General features: G+C 40.1%; 3 protein-coding genes across 4 annotated transcripts in view; all 3 read right to left on the bottom strand.

The window, feature by feature from the left end:
- Nucleotides 1–481: 481 nt before the first annotated feature.
- LOC119427670 (obg-like ATPase 1) lies at nt 482–3,072 on the bottom strand. The gene is made up of 8 exons (XM_037695307.1): nt 2,997–3,072; nt 2,576–2,673; nt 2,352–2,495; nt 2,138–2,265; nt 1,884–2,059; nt 1,722–1,799; nt 539–658; nt 482–496 (listed from the first exon to the last, which is right to left on the bottom strand). Exons 2-8 carry the CDS (start codon nt 2,671–2,673, stop codon nt 482–484), a joined length of 759 nt encoding a protein of 252 aa, XP_037551235.1. The 5' UTR covers nt 2,997–3,072.
- A 1,459-nt stretch (nt 3,073–4,531) lies between these two features.
- On the bottom strand, nt 4,532–6,437 carry LOC119427669 (transformer-2 protein homolog alpha). The gene is made up of 8 exons (XM_037695306.1): nt 6,408–6,437; nt 6,196–6,323; nt 5,940–6,099; nt 5,515–5,703; nt 5,329–5,444; nt 5,070–5,231; nt 4,933–4,997; nt 4,532–4,832 (listed from the first exon to the last, which is right to left on the bottom strand). Exons 1-8 carry the CDS (start codon nt 6,435–6,437, stop codon nt 4,822–4,824), a joined length of 861 nt encoding a protein of 286 aa, XP_037551234.1. The 3' UTR covers nt 4,532–4,821.
- Nucleotides 6,438–8,876: 2,439 nt separating this feature from the next.
- The window catches only part of senp2 (SUMO specific peptidase 2), a gene marked incomplete in the record, with an annotated part of 17,556 nt that continues 9,176 nt past the window's right edge, over nt 8,877–17,256 (bottom strand). The window contains 9 exon segments of one of the 2 annotated variants that reach the window (XM_037695440.1): nt 8,877–9,430; nt 9,523–9,618; nt 9,695–9,779; nt 9,904–9,983; nt 13,738–13,962; nt 15,095–15,226; nt 15,319–15,480; nt 15,573–15,645; nt 15,726–15,771. In XM_037695440.1, coding sequence (XP_037551368.1) covers nt 9,368–9,430; nt 9,523–9,618; nt 9,695–9,779; nt 9,904–9,983; nt 13,738–13,962; nt 15,095–15,226; nt 15,319–15,480; nt 15,573–15,645; nt 15,726–15,771 — 962 coding nt within the window. 2 annotated transcript variants of the gene reach the window in all.

Here is a 17,256-nt window from a genome sequence, read left to right as displayed (position 1 = left end):
CATTCTCTCAGTTTAAACTTTTGATCTGTGATTTGTGTTCTATTCTGAATAAAATATTAGATGTTGGCACCTCCACATCATTGCGTTCAGTTTTTATTCACAATTTGTTTAGTGTCCCAACTTTTCTGGAATCAGGTTTGTAGTTAAAGAAGCAGCATTGTGTTGACTCTTCACTTCGTCGCAGCTTCCCATACGATATATGCGTTGAGGATGAGTCTCAGCTACTACCTCACCAAGTTCAGCTATTTCCCCCCCTTTCAGCTGCTCCCTTTGGCAGGGGTTGTCACATGAGCTAAAATGCACAAATCCAAATTTAGCTCATAAAATGTAAAAAAATACCTGAGCATAGCCATTTCTCTGTAAGCTCATGCTAATTAGCTGTGATGTTCATCTAGACCTGAGGTTCATTACAAAACCTGATCAGCTGTAAATGTACATCCAGTGATTACTTTAGGAGTTTTGTTAAAATCCGTCCAGTGGTTCATGAGATATTTTCCTGAAGACACAGACAAAAGCACACACACAAACACACACTCACTCCTTTCCTTAGGCAAACATACCATTTGTTCTTCTTTCTGATGTAATCCTTCTCTGAGAGGTTAACCAGGTAGATCATGGGCTTTGATGTCAGAAACAGGTATTTGTTCAGGACCTCGATCTGCACAGATCATTTAGACAATCTGAGTAAGACTGTTTATATTTTAAAAACAACACTATGAATACTATGTCCGTGTTGACTTTCTTCATAAGGCTACTTATTAAAAAAATCATGCCGAAGTGTGCAGTAAATGTCAATCTGAAAATAATTTTACAAAACAAAACAAGCCACTGAAAACAAAAACAAGTCGATCTCACAATAAATCTGTGCTCAAAAGTGACAAACCTTAAACTCTTTACAGCTGAATAAAGCAAAAATTAAACAAAACTTAAGGAATAAATCTAATGTCACATATTACAACAACAGTTATAATTAAATAATGGATTTAGTCTTGTATAGATGGTAACAATAAAGTACTAAAAACACGTGACTGGTGCTGTAGAAACAATATAGAAACCTATTCTGGTTCAAGATTACAGTAGTCCCTCGTTTATTGCAGGGGATCTGTACCCTGACAACCAGCGATAAGTGAAAAACCACGAAGTAGGAATAGTAGTACAACAAGTAGTTTATTTATGTATATGTATATATGTATATATATATATATATATATATATACACACATATACACATATACATAAATAAAGGTGTTTTAAACCTTTCCCACACTTTTGCAATATTCTAAACAACGTTTCTAAACTCTAAACGCTCTAAAAGACCATAAAATGTCATTTCATCTCTGCCTCCTCTGCTCTTTGCCACCTGCAAGCGCTCTTGGCCACGCCCACTTTTCCGCTCTGCACGCTGAACAGCTGATCATTCAACCTTTACTTATACAGGTTAGTCCCAATGAGCCACGGGGACTCATTTACAAGAGAGACCTGATCAGCTGCAGCAGGAAGTTTATCCTACAGAGAGGGCTGCACAAATGTGCCAAATAATTTAAAATAATGTGTTTTAAATAAAAATTTAATGCCGATCGTGCAGCTCATCCATCAGTCAGCCACTGTGTGTCATGTCCAATCTTATTTAGAAAAACCGCGATAGAGCGAGTCCACGATAAATGAACCGTAAAGTAACGAGGGACTACTGTACACCCAAATCTACAAACTTGTGGCGGTACCTCTTTGTCGTTCCAGTCGTAAAATCTGATGTGTTTTTTCTCCTCCACCACCCAGTTTTTTATCTTCATCATGATGTCCTGAAGGACCAAGCACATTCACTATTTAAATCAAAACCAGGAGAGCAGACATTCAAATTGCTGCCACAGTTATCATTTCCTTACATATTCAGGTTTTAGTTTTTTGTCTCCTCCCCTGACGGCGGTCTTTTCAAGCTTGTCTATGACGGGATCGATCATTTCCTCGTCCTTTAGCCGCAGCTCCTCGTGGATGATCTCGATGTCTCTCACTGGGTCGACATTGCCTTCCACGTGGATAATGTCCTCATCGTCAAATGCACCTTAACATTACAAAAGCGGTGTTAAGAAGTTGCTAAAAATGGCAAAAACAAACATCCTAAACGGGAGAATCTTCTCACGAGTCATATGGAAAATGCTATCGCAGGCACTGATGTTGGAGAGGAAGGCGTTTCCAAGTCCTTGACCCGAATGAGCCCCCTTTACAAGACCAGCGATGTCCACAACATTCAGGAAAGCAGGAACCTTACTGAGATTTACAAAGACCAGGACAAAGAATCAGTGCGCTTAACAGATTCTGGATGGACAGAAGTAATGACAAACAGGTAAACACACCTGGCTGGCTTGTGGTACTGGCACAGGAAGTCGAAGCGTTCATCAGGCACAGGCACCCTGCTTTCGTTTGGGTCGATGGTGCAGAACGGGAAGTTTTCTGCAGATGCTTGGCTTTTTGTCAGCACATTGAAAAAAGTAGATTTTCTGCAAGAGTCACATCAACAGTCACCCAACATATTCCCACCGATGAATATTCATCAACATCGTTCAGGTGTTACATTTACCCAACATTAGGCAATCCCACAATGCCAATTTTCAGAGATGTACCAAATCGTCCAATTAATGGAGGTGCTTTGGGGGCTTCTGCTTTCTTTGGAGGCATCTGTGGATAAATAAAAACAAGCTGATTGTATCTTTAACAGTCATTTCCACATATTTAAGTTCCTTTGTACCATCCAACCTTAAATGTCTGAAGTATCTGAAATGTATCAAGTAGAGGCAACAGTTCTGTGAACTAGCTCTCCTGAAAACGTGTGGAGGCAGCCCCTCATTCAAACAGCACGTTAGCATTAGCCGGTGGCTAACTGGAACCACCTCGACATATTTCCACTCAAAGAGAAAATTTCTTAGTGGACAAAGTCTTTTCTGCGTCTTCCAGTCGTCATCAAAACGTGTCCAGCTGGAGTCAAACAGCACGCTTCGTACCTTGAATCTTTTCTCAGCCTTTGCTCTGCGTGGTGTTAGCTCCGCGGGTATCTGCTCACAGCAGCCGCTCCTGTGGAAAGGCAGGTTGGGAAGCAAACCGGAAGTGTTCTGTCGATAAACGCCTCTGATTGGTCAGACGCAGAGCAGGCGCGACACGTCACAACCTTTTTTTTTTTAAACTTTGACAAGTTTTAGTAATTTACTGTCAAACACCGCTTCTCCTCATTAAAGTTGACAAAGAAACCCTTTCCGTTGCTGTTCTGTGTTTTAATCAGACGCTATTTCACAGGTTTTGATGAGAAACATTTTATTTCTGTCAGAGTTTAATAAAACTCTCAATAAACACTGGACAACTGCAGCAAGACACGTGACATGTGTTTATTGCTGCTGCACTGTGTGGCTGTATTATGTATGATAGTATCTATGTATCTACCTTACCATCATAATTCAATCTCAGTCACTACCTGTGCAGTTATATGCAATATATATCACTTGCATTTTAGCTTATATTACAACCTTTAAATACTTTTCAAATTCATCCTGCCTGCATCATTCTACCATGTTGTTGTTTACTCTTTAGGGCGTTGTAAATTAGTTAAGCAAATCTGGTCTTTTTAACGAGTCCCCGAGACTCAATGTGATTAACCTATAAAAATAAAGATTGAAAGAATGAAAAATATAATTACTTGTTCACTTTTTGGTACTTTATTATTGTACCCTTATTGCATGCTTTAGTATTCCTCGTTTTTGTCCTTTGATTTTTTTTTGTGACTCAAATCGGTTCTTCTCATCCTGAACATTTCATCGTACTGTTGACCTTGTGTTAACCTGCATGACAAAAACTTGAAGTCAAGATCTCTCAGATGCACAAGTTTCAGTCTACCACCAAAAATAAGGCATTTTAGCTTTACTGTATTCTCAACACTAGTATTTAACACAGGTTTGAAAGTTCAAGGCCTTCCTTCTGTTCTTACATTTATCAAGTTTACTTTCAACTGAAAAAATTCTGTAGTATTTAGAAAGCAGTATTGAAATTGTGTGCACTGTACCTTTATTTACATTTACTCACTTTATCTGCCTGATACTTCTGCAATATAACATGAAAAATCCTGCTGATTTAACAAACAGGTAATATAAATGCAGCATTGTTTGACTAAACTTTCCCGAAGTAACAACTAAAGAAAAGGCGCCAGGATCCAATTCAAAGCTGCATTTTGTGCGTTTCATAGAAAACTTTAAGGATTTATGAGAACTATCACAGAAGGCACACTGGTGATAAATACACAGCAAAAAAAAGTCTTCCAAGAATTTTTATTGTCTATATACAATCAGAAAAAAAACTGCAGTAATCACCAAACAAACATTTTTTATTACCAAAATGTAAACTCATAAGTTTAGGAAGTCACCTACCGGTACATAAAAAAAAAAAAAAAACATAGTTGGATAAAAATGGCAGGAAAGATGTTTCTTTAAGTCAGCATGTATCTATAACAGAGTTTGTTTTTCACAACACTGGATTTTTTTTATTTGTTTTTACCTTCAATCCAAGTTTGCCAAAAAGACTTCCAACAGGAAATGGTTTTTAATGTTAATGAAGCACACATCTGTTTACTTCCACCTACAGATGTTTTCTGATCTAAAATTAACTTCCGTTACTTTTCCTGCACACCTGGTTACATGTAATTGACTGGCGCGTTTACAAACTTCCACTTTTTCAAGAGATACTTTTAAAGACAGACATATTCAGAAGTTTTATTCACACAGTTGAACTGATCGAAACAAAGAAACGAGCGTCCAAAAGTAACACAGGCTCCGGCCTTTCAGCTCAGTAGTGACCTGTAAAAAAGTAAATCAAGTGAAAGGACCTTAATATATTTTATGTCTGACTTCGGATTTATAATTATAATTCTTGAAATAGATAAAAGCAGAAACTTACGTGGTGAATAGGAACGGGATCGAGAGCGGTAACCTCTGCTGTAGTACGGAGATGGAGATCTACGTCTGTGAAGGTGTGCACGTTTCCTTTTAACAAGGTTTTAATTCAACACATTTTAAAATGTAATATATGCTCACCTGTATGATCGGTACTCTCGCTCGTCATAGCGATCATAGTCACGATCGTACCCCCTGTCGTACCCTCTGTCGTAGCCCCTTTCATAGTCCCTGGTGACGCGGCGAGATGAACTACTGCCGTTTCCTCCTCCTCCTCCTCCTCCACCTCCCCCACCTCCTCCACTACAAAGTCACAAAATAGAGTCTTTATGGTCGCCATAGCCAGTTACACAATAAAGAAATCCACATCTGACAACTTAAAAAGCTTTACAACACTTACTATGTGGGTCGGCCCATGTAGATGCCAGGAGTGGGAGTGTGGGCTCGTTTGGTAATTGAAAAATCCACTCGAATGCGGCGTCCATCTAGCTCCATGCCGTTAGCTTGCTCCTTAGCCTAAATGACATCATCGCCATCAGCATCAACACTTTACGATTCTAAACCCAGACCTATATTATTTACAAACCTCCTTAGAGTCCGCACTCTTTTCAAAATAGACAAAGGCAAAGCCTCTTGAGCGACGCGACTGTTGGTCATACACTATGTTGACATCACTCAGTGGGCCGTATTTAGAAAAAACCTCCCTCAGGTCCCTCTCAGTGGTGTAGAGGCTCAGACCGAACACACCCAGACAGGCGCTGGGGTCTGGGTTAGTCTGTAGGAAGAAACAAGTGAAAATGTTACGAGCAAAAAAAAAATAAAATGCGCACAAATTCACAATTTGGGGGTTTCAATTCAGAAGTTGTGCTGCTAAACTTTTTTTTAACTTTATTATGATCAGAAAATAAATAAGATGGGTCTCCAGAAGAGGCTTCTGCTCATGATCTTGCCAAATTTGACATCTTAAGTTTAGTTAGGTGTCCACTAAAGTGCACTGAAGGGACACGGTACCCTGTTCCCAATGTGTCTGCGACGATTTGACATGGGGGAACGGCTATGGCTCCTGTGCCGGCGGTACTCCGAGCTACGAGATCGGCTCCTGGAATGTCTGTGTCGAGAGCGGGAGCGAGAGCGGGAATATCGCTTGCGTGAGCTTCGATGGGAACGAGACCTAGGGATAAAAAAATATATTTTTTTTGTCTAAACAGCTTTAAAAATTAGTGCTCAACTTCAGACATGCTGTTTTAACAACAGAAAAGCATTTTACCTGGATTTGGATCGAGAGCGAGATCTAGACCTGGAACGGCGGGAGCCATCTTTGGAGCGGGCAGGCGAGTGGCTAGCGGATTTCGCTGAGCCTCGAGGGGATGCGCTCCTCGAGCGTCGAGGAGAGTCCTGGGCAGACAAGACACCGGGGTCAGAAACAAACTGCAAGCCAGTGAAGAACACAAGAAAGGGCCAGGAGGCGACAGCCCTCACTGTACGATTGCTCCTTTCAGAAGAAGTCATCGTAGCAAGTCATTTAGCAGATTTAACGTTAAGTAAAATTTACTGGATGAAAAATCACAGACTTGAACTTATTTTTAAATATGCATAATTAGCTGGTAAGAAACAACATAAATGAATTTAAAAAATTGAGGGATTAATCATTGGTGTGTGTAATGCAGAGGTAAAAATAAAAATAAAATTGAGCATGCTAAAGAGAAAAACAATAAAATAAAGTAAAAGCATAGCAGGTTGTTAGGAAATCACTCATACCCAGGTATACTTCTGATCTTAACTTCATAACTTCTTTAACTTCATAACAACCCTTCATTTCTTCTTTCTTCTGTTTGAAATTCTGACTTCTTTTTTCATCCTCTTCCCCATTTTTTACCATCTCCCATTACAACACTAGAAGTGGGGTTCAGATCTTGATTGCTTCTTTTCAGCATCCAATACATTAGCATGCATCAACAGCATCAGCTTCATATATTAAAAACGTCTCATCAGACACGTCTTGGGCCTTTTTCTTTCTTCCAACCTTAACCTTGACAAAAAACAAACAAGGGTGATAAGGCAAGTTGGTTTCTGTATTTTTACTAAAATGTTCAAAGAAAATAAAAACCCAGGAATAAAAACAAACTTCTACAAGCTATATTAGCTGATAATTTTCTTTATTTGTCTTTATACTACCATTTGCCTGCACTAAAATGAACAAATCTATAGGTCAACTATTTCCTGAGGGATCAATAGTTCTAACTTCTCTTAATGTTGTATTTCATACAGTTTTAACTTTTCTAGTTCTCCCCAATCAGGGGTCTGCAACCTGAGGCTCTCCAGCTCCTGAAGCAACCACAATATACAAACCATTTTTTTAAACAATGGAAACAAGTTTTACACATAAAAAGAGAAAAGGTAAGTACAACTTCAACTTTTATCATGGTTTTATACTAGAAAAAATACAGTCTAGTGATAAATAAGCAATCAGGGCGTTTTTTAACGTTTCATCTTCTACATTATAAGCAAATTCAAATGTAGGTTTCTTTTATTCATTGTTTACACAAAGAGACATAAAACTGCTGATTGGTTTTATTCATACTTCCAAAGATGTATATTAAAAAAGTGAACGTACAGGATTTCATTCTTTTTGTTGTTAAATTGTCCTCAAGTGTTTTGCAGGTTGCAGACCCCGGTTTTAACTGAATACATGACGCTAATAAAAGTGTTTTTAAGGAGGCAGCCTCCTTTTCCGATGCGGCTAACAGGCCGCGTGACTTAGCTTAGCGTGCGAGTCTGCTATCATTTGCAAACTTTGTCTTTACTTTCTCTTAATACTGTAAAATGTGTTGTTTAAAACACACACTCAAAAATTCAATCTTGTAAAGATCAGGCGTTTAAAAACATTGTACTTTTTTTTTTTTAGAATGTCAACCGCTGCAAAACGCTAAATTAGCAAGCTTAGCTAGCTTACCGTCCTCCTGACGATCGTTTCCGTTTTATAACTCACCTGCTCCCTGAAATCTTTCTCGTTGTCGCTCATTTTAAACTCGCAAAGTTAAAAACGTGTTCAAATGTATGTATTACAGTTAAACTTGTTTGCCTACTGGCTATATCCAAATTTAAAGAGGTTTGTCTGCACCACCTCGCGCAGATACCTCAAGGTGCTGCGCTTAACGACGCCGAATTCCTGCTCCGGTGTTGTGCTGAAAATGGAACCCCTTGTGGTTGTAGCACGTTCTGGGATTTACTGTCTGCCCGTTTCATTCGAGTCAAAAATAGTAGGGCGTAAAAGCACTCAGTGTACGTGACATGTATACAAATAAGTAATAGCGCACATCTGATTTCTTAAATCAAAGGTCCTTTGTGTCAGCTCTTTATTTGTTAAACGTGAAAATAAATGGAATTGAATTGACGGGGATCCATTTTTCTGCACAACACGAGTTCGATTTTTGTAAAGAAAACCGCCATCATGCCCCGAGGACATTTGCTGAAATGTAAACTACATGAAAATCAAGTACAAAATATTACATTTAATTTCCCACACTACAATAAAGCAACATAGAATTTTTCTATATGAACATTTATTTATGGGTTTGCTTTTAAAGTTGGCATCAAACTGCATGCTCCTCTGGTAACAAAGCAGTTAAAAACAAAATGATCAAACTCCAGTTTTAAACAAAAATATTTTATTATGGGTGGGGAAAAATCATATTTATACAGATCAAGTACAAACATGCATGTCTGTGCAGTAGTTCATGATGGAGAGTACGCTCAAAGCGCAGTACTTGTACCAGTCCTAGAGCGTCTGCAGTATGTTAATTAAAAATGGTCACATCTCCCAGCACTTGCAGCGAATGTGGATAAATACTTTATACGCAGCGCATTGAGGAAAAATACTACAAAAACATTTTTTCAGTCAAGCCATAAATTATAATTTAACATGGTTTTACATTAACTCATTCACCGTGTCTGAAAAATTAAGATTTTTCATTTTTCTCAATCTTTTTGTGACTAAATATAAATACTTATATTATCTTTAACTTAGATAGAAAAAATAAACAAATTACCAAAAGTAAGGGTATCACTGATCAGCCACTAAAACAAAATAATTCTTGGCCAAGCTCCTCATAAAGAAAGCCGAGTTACAAAAAACAAGCCGAGGTCAGTAAAGAGCTGAAGGCACTTCAAGCTGTAAATAAACCGTGAAAACTACAACCCTCAGCCGACAGAAGCCATTCTCTCACTTGTGCCAGTCTGTGTAACAGACTCTCCAATTAAAACTCAGAGATTAGTGTTTTTTTAATGTCTCCAACAAGAAGAGAGACAAAGCTAAATTTAAGACGCGTTTAATTTCTCCAGATCAGAGGAACATTTCAGTCGGTAAAGTCCAGGTCTTTGGCCCGTTCACTCTCTGTGAACTCAACGTGCACAGCTGTTGCTTCCACCGATTATGTTCACTAGAGCAGCTTCTGATTGAGGATTTCCCACATCATTACCTTCCTGAAGAGTGGCATGTGGCACTGAAAAATAAAAAGAGGTCGTTTTGTAGCATTAAAAACCTCGTATACACACAAACACTAAACATGCAGCGCTCAATTAAAAAAAGTTTTACCTGTTTAAAAGTGAGAGACCTCCCTTTAGCTATACAGTCGGCATATTTACAGGCAAACACACCACAGTCGCTCCCATTCTTCTGCTGAGGAATTTCCTGTTTTGAATATTTAAATTATTAATTTAACAGATAAAATGTGTCAACTGTTGTGCCATTTATCAGTTTAACTTACCGTAGCCTTTGAACTCCCTACAGCCCATTTGGAACAGTCGAGCTCTCTGCCCTTTTTTACTTTGTGTTCCTCCTTAAGATAGTTTCTGGAAAATTAGCACAAGATTATTCAAAGAATGCAAACAAAGACAATAAATAATAATAAATGAATTTAATAAAGATTGAAAAAATAAAAATAAAAAACCTTGAAAGAACTAGATGTTTACTCACAGCAGAAGAACACAGATGTCATCATGTCTCCGGCCCATCGAATCATATGATTTCACCGTCTTAGATTTCAAATCAATCACCTGAAAGAAGTGACAGACGTGATGAATACACGAGGCGTGTTGTTGTGCTCAAAGGTTTAATAACATGGCTGAATTAGAGATTTATTTTAGACATTTTTCAAAGAATATGAACGATAACAACCGTTCTTTCACTCATGGTCAGTGGTTGGATGAAGCCATTTATTACCAAACAGTTGTGTTTGCTTTTTGTTTTGTTTTTTTAACACAGAAAATACCCAAATGACCCTGGTCAAAACTTTACACACCCTGGAAGTTTTGTTATGAAAACACACACGCAGGTGTAAATAAAGGCACCCATCCTCACCTGTGATGAGCTTGTTTGTAATTAGCAGTGTGTGTAAAAAGTCAGTGAGTTTCTAGGCTCCCGACGCGTTTCATCCGGTGTTGCATTGATGCTGGTGGATTCTGAGCCATGGACAAAGCAACATATTATTGATTATTAACAATATTCAAATCAACTTTTGACTGTAAACAACTGCCCATCCCAGTTTCCTGCGCCAGCTTTGAGCTGAGCGTCTTTGAACTCGGACATTCACCTCCGACGTTATTTGCACTCGTCTACCGTCCACCTCGATCTAAGGATTTCATAAATGAGTTTTCTGACTTCTTGGCTGAAATCACACCAAAATATAATCATGTTTTCATTATTGGTGACTTTAATTTGCACGTGTGCTGTCCTGAGAAGAACTTGGTTAAGGACTTTTTAGATTTATTGGACTCATTTAATTTAACTCAGCATGTAAACGGTCCCACCCAAGAGCGTGGACATACACTGGACCTTGTCTTAACTCATGATGTGACTGTTAATAATCTTGTTATTGGTGATAATGTTTTTTCAGACCACATGCCAGTCCAGTTTGAGTTCACCCTCCCCCATCTAACTCCTAAGTCGTGCATTCCTGCACGTCGCACTCGGACCATTAACCACTTCACTGCCGCACGTTTCACAGATGTTTATAACTCTGAAATGATCATTCAGCCCCCAGTGTTTCTCACCACCACTGAGGAGCTGACATCCCAGTTCAACTCTGTCTGCTTAAAGACTCTGGATCATGTTGCACCTGTTAAAACCAAAAAATCAAAAATCAGAGCAGAACTTTGGCTGAGTGACGTCACCAAGGCCGCTAGGCAGCAGTGCAGGAGGGCGGAGCGAAAGTGGAGGAAAGACAGGCTGCAGGTCTCTTTCCAAATACTTAAAGAGAGTTGGCGCCATTATCAGAAAACAGTAAAAGCTGCAAAATCAAAATTCAAAAAAAGTTCAATCTGGTCCTCTGGACATTCAAAAAACAAGAAAACAAAAAACAAACAACAAAGCAAAAGAAACGTTTCGTCTCTTGGATGAGAGACGAAACGTTTCTTTTGCTTTGTTGTTTGTTTTCTTGTTTTTTGAATGTCCAGAGGACCAGATTGAACTTTTTTTTGGATTTTTCTACCTGGATTATTGAGCATGTATCAGGATAAATCAAAATTCTTCTCTGATATAAATACCTCAAACTCTCACAACCCACGTGTCCTCTTCTCCACCCTAAACTCTGTTCTCCACCTCACTGAACCATCACCTCTGGAAGCCTCGACTGAGCTGTGTGAGAACTTCTTACATTTCTTTGTGGAAAAAATTGCGACCACCCGGGCTCTCATTTCCCCTCCAACTCATGACCCGTCCATCCCACCTCAATCTGTAGCTCCTTTTGACCATTTTGAACCCATCACTCTATCTTCTCTAGAGCAGGTCATGTGCAGCTTGAAACCTTCTGGCTCCCACTTTGATGTGGTCCCCCCTCGACTACTAAAGGAGGTGTTTCCAACTCTAGGTCTGTCCATTCTTGATATAGTAAACAGTAGTTTATCCACTGGCGTGGTGCCAAAAACCTTTAAACATGCTGCTGTCCAGCCTCTCCTGAAAAAAAACAAACCATGACCCCTCAGTCGTTTCCAACTACCAACCTGTCTCCAAACTCCCATTTGTTTCCGAAGTACTGGAGAAAATAGTCGAGTCCCAGTTGAAGTGCTTCCTGGAGGATCACGCCATCTTCAGTCTATTCCAATCTGGCTTTAAACCTCTCCACAGCACTGAAACTGCCCTGCTGAAGGTCTTTAACGACATCTTCAGATCCACAGATACTGGTGATTCTGTGCTGCTTGTCCTGTTGGACCTCACAGCCGCCTTTGACACCATCGACCATGAGATCCTCATTGCTAGGTTGGAGCAGTGGGTGGGCGTCACAGGATCAGCCCTCAGTTGGTTCAGATCTTACCTCACTGACAGATCCTTTTGTGTCTCCATCAATGATTTTAGTTCCGCAGAGGCAGAGCTTAAATGGGGGGTTCCGCAGGGGTCCATCCTGGGTCCCCTCCTATTCCCTTTATACATGCTGCCGCTTGGTGCTATTTTCCGGAAACACAGCATGCCCTTCCACTTCTATGCCGATGACTGTCAAATTTACTCCCCCCTAAGACACAATGGTACATGCTCTATTCAACCGCTGCTCGACTGCCTGGCTGACATCAGGGACTGGATGGCTTTAAACTTCTTAAATTTCAATGAAAAGAAGTCTGAAGTCATGTTGTTCCCTCCCAACGACACAATCACAAACCACTGCATCGACCTTTCCGCTCTAACCCTGTCAGAAAAACAAAGAGTCACTAATCTGGGAGTGATAATGGACCCTTCCCTGAAACTTAACAATCATGTAAACATGATTGTTAAATAATGTTTCTTCCAACTGAGGCGGCTGTCTAAACTGAAGCCCATATTGTCCAAAAAGAACCTGGAGACAGTAATACATGCATTCATTACATCTAGGCTTGATTACTGCAATTCGCTCCTGTTTGGTATCAGTCAGACCTCCATTGCACGACTACAACTGGTCCAGAATGCAGCAGCCCGATTTTTAACCAGTACAGGCAAAAGAGAGCACATTACACCAGTTTTGGCCTCACTGCACTGGTTACCGGTTCACTTTCGAATCCAGTTCAAAATACTCATGTATGTCTACAAATCACTGAACAGTTTCACCCCCCCCCCCCCCATCTCTCTGATTTGCTACAACTGTATTTCCCACCGCGCTCCCTGAGGTCAGCGGACCAGTTGCTCCTCACAGTTCCAGGAACTCGTCTTAAGCGCAGAGGTGACAGGGCCTTCTCTGTAGCAGGACCAAGACTTTGGAATGAGTTACCTCTGCTTGTCAGACAGGCCTCCCTCCCTCTCGGTTTTCAAGTCCCGTTTAAAAACCCACTACTATTTGGTGGCTTTCAACACCAGATGATCTGTGTTTTAATCCTGTATGCTCCACACTGGTTAGTTGTCATTATCTGCAGCGTTTTTATGTCTATATTCTGATTTTCCTCATTTTGTATTTTTCTTTGTGTGTTACCTGTTGTTCTGTCTGTACAGCACTTTGGTTGGCCTTGTTGCCGTTTTAAGTGCTTTATAAATAAAATGGTATGGTATGGTAATACACGGTACTAAAAACTAGGGGATGTAAAGTTTTGATCATGGTCATTTGGGTATTTTCTGTTATGATGTGGGAAAAAAATCAAACACAATTGTTTGATAATAAATTGCTTCACCTAACCACTAACCATGAGTGAAAGAAAAGATTTTGTTGTCATTCATATTCTCTGAAAAAATTGCCAAATATAAATAAATCACAAATTCTGCCAGGGTGTGTAAACTTTTGAGCACAACTATATGTAAACTGAGCTTTTGCACACATTATAATCCAAGATTACCAGTTTCATTAGAGTAACTCACAGCCATAGCCCAGTGGACGCCGAGGTGCAGCGGAACCAGAATTAGGTCGAAGAGGAAAAGGTCAACAGCCTTAGTCCAGCGCTTCACGGCTGCATGGCCTCCAGCTTGTCCGCCTCCTCCTCCTCCCAGCTTTGGGAAAAAGAAGGTGCTGAAGGAGTAGACTTTTAATGGTCCTGCTTCTGTAAAGCTCCGCTCCATGATCAGGGAAAAGTAGAAGTTCATTATCTTAATGGAAAAAAAAGAGACAGACAACACATTCATACACCTGGGGATAAATGTCAAAAACAGATTAAAAAAGACGTGAGCCATATTCCAGCACCACTTGGATCTCTTTGAATTACATTTTGCAACTTTAAACTTTGTTTCCACTGTGACAAGATCATAGTTTAGTCTTTATTAAGATTGCTGTATCATTTTATGATTAGCAAATCAGAAATATTAAGTGCTTAGATTTCATGAGTATTTAAAAAGCAAGTGTTGCATATGGCATATTATTCGCCTGTTAAACTATTATACCACAGTACAACAATCTTCAGCAATGGTCTGGATAAGCAAAGACCTTATACACCCTTTGATCTTGACCTTGAAGCTGGGGTGATGAAAAAACTATGTGACAAGCCATGAAGTGGTGGTACAAAGTATAAAGTTTTGTTAAATTATCTAATTTATTGACCTTTATTTAACAAACAAATCCCACTGAGATCACAGATTTCTTTTACGAGGGAAGCCTGGACCTTAAGGCTAACATTCATGTTTTTGATCTGTGAGAGGAAACCAGAGTACCTGGAGAAAACCCACGCAAGCACGAGAAGAACATGCAAACTCCACACAGAAAGACCCCAGGTCCAACCGGGGATTGAACTCAGGACCTTCTTGCTGTGAGGCAGCAGTGCTAACCACTGAGCCATTGTGTTGCCATGTTAAATTATCTTGAGTGGATCAGAAGTTATGGGCGAGACAAGCAAAGACCTTGTTTTAAATTTGACCTTGATTTGTGACTTTGACCTTGGAGCTGGGGTGATGAAAACTGTCTAGAACACTCCGTTTAACGAAGGCACACATATGTACTAGGTTTCGTTAAATTATCTTGAGCAGATCAGAAGTTATGGGTGGAACAAGAGAGCTTATGGACGTACGGAGACTATAACATAATAGGTCCACCTTCAACGGGCATAGAAAAAACACGTTTTTCAGTAATAAACATCGACAGAAGCTAAATATTTAACTATGACTTGCAGCTCTATCCCCACTTTAAAACAGCATGCAATAACAGATATTAACAGTTGCTGTTGATAAAATGCTTATTCTATTTAAAAAAAAAAAAAAAAAAAGTCATGGTGTGCAGCAACGCTCGTACCTCATCATTGAGCCATCCACCTTCCTGTAGCGTTGCCAAGTCTCGCTGTGTGATGCGAAGTTTGAAGGCTGCACTTAAAACAAGGTTGGGGTCACTCAGAGCCAGAGCTTCACTTATCTCTGCTGCCATTTCCTACAAAAACAAACAGCACGTGACGAAACATCAAGGGCCTCAGTACTGCCCAACAAAGTCATTCTACAATCAAGTCATACATTTATCCTCACTTTAGTCAGTGGTATGTCCTCGTCACCGCGCCTTGCATGCGTTGTATACGTAGGCTGTGTTTCAGTCAGGCTGACAGCAGACGTGTCTCTGTCGCTAAGTGACACTAAATTAAGACGAGTGGCCACTTCTGTAGAAAGATCCACCTCTGCTGCCTGTTTCTGCTGCAACACAGGTCAAGAAAGATCAGACAACTCATACGTTACCTGGAAAAGTTTGACCTCACAAATGATTTTAATCTCGCATAAATAAAGACCTTTGTACGTCTAACAGACTGTGTGGCTTCAAACGATCCACTGAATGATGCATGAACCGTCATGCCAGCCCACCTGAAAATGATTCAAGTTACTAAAGTAACCATCATTAACGACTTACGACACAAATATATACAAAATCATAGCAAACCAACCTGTCCTGTGAAGCTGCATTTCTGTATGAAAACACAGTTGGTGCAGCTGTGAAAAAGAGAATATGATTCAGTCCTAAACAATAAAGAATTAGAAGTAAAAAAATAAACAAGTCAACTGGACTATAGGCTCCTTCACAAAACATTTCAAGCAGAGGCTGAGACACCTTCTGGCTGTCCCAGTGTGATTCTGGACGAGGTCATGACGGGGGTTGAAGCCAACCCACCCCATGTTCCTTTGTGCTGTGAAGAGCTAAAACGGTTAACGTCCATCAATCATGGGATGAAGTGATGACACACGGTCTGTGCGACCACGCGGTTGCAGGACTAAATAAAGACTTATTGCAGAGGGAAGATCGATGAAATTGAAATTGTTTTGTAAAAGAGCGTTTGTTTCTGTGGATGAAGACGATTTGCTTCTCATCACAGAAGCTTTTTCAGTTCGAAAAGTTTGAAGTTACAGTCTTTTAAACTACAGAGAGATCCTCTGTTGATTCAAGATGGCATCACCTGCGGATCAACTCGCCTCCACTGTCAGGATCTGTGTAAGTCTGGTTCACTAAAAAATGTTTCGGTCACATGCACGAAGAGTGAAAATTTCTGGGAATCTAACTCAATGCTCCAGGACAACAAAGTCCATGCTCAATAATCCAGGTATACAATCCAACATTTTTCAGCCACGTCATCTGGACAGTTTCTTTTTTTCGCGCTGAAACGTTTCACCTTCCATCCAGAAGGCTTCATCAGTCAAGGAAACACACAACACAAAACTGAACGGAAGGTGAAACGTTTCAGCACAAAAAAAAAAAAGAAACTGTCCAGATGACGTGGCTGAAAAATGTTGGATTGTATACCTGGATTACTGAGCATGGGCTTTGTTGTTTTGAACCAGTTTGACAAGACTGTCAACGAGAGAGGGCCGGCAACGGAGGAGGTGGTGTACCAAAGAGACCATCTTAGCACCAACATAACTGGTTTGTTCCACTTTGGTGTAAGCTGTTGGGGGAAGAATCAGTTTTGTGTTGTGCGTTTCCTTGACTGATGAAGCCTTCTGGATCAAAGGTGAAACGTTTCAGCGCAAAAAAAAGAAACTGTCCAGATGACCTGACTGAAAACCGTTGGATTAATGCTCCAGGGTATATGTTGTGGAAAGATGAAACCTCAGGCCTCTGCTTAAAATTAGACTTACTTTTTTAGACATCAATGTCTTCCCTTCATCTCAAGCTAACTGCCTTCTGTACAAAATATGAACAATGTGGTCTTCAAGTGTCTCCTATCCTTGAGGTGCAGGTGCACAGCCGAGTCATGTCCTCAAGAGCTGAGCATCTATAGAGTGGTTGTTTAGTTTTTCCAGTCAGAACATTTCTTGCTGCCTTGAACTGCAGGCGCCACGCCGCTCAGTTTGTCTGCGAGTCCCGTTAGGTTTGAAACACCAGGATGTTGTCCAAAAAAGTTCAATCTGGTCCTCTGGACATTCAAAAAAAACGAAAGCAAAACAAAGCAAAAAAAAATCTAGAAACGTTTCGTCTCTCAT

This window comes from Nematolebias whitei, chromosome 21 (genome assembly GCF_014905685.2).
Source record: "Nematolebias whitei isolate Nwh7 chromosome 21, NemWhi1, whole genome shotgun sequence".
NCBI lineage: Eukaryota > Metazoa > Chordata > Actinopteri > Cyprinodontiformes > Rivulidae > Nematolebias > Nematolebias whitei.
The sequence above is the reverse complement of the archived record's forward strand: the minus strand, read 5'-3'. Positions and strand labels throughout refer to the sequence as shown.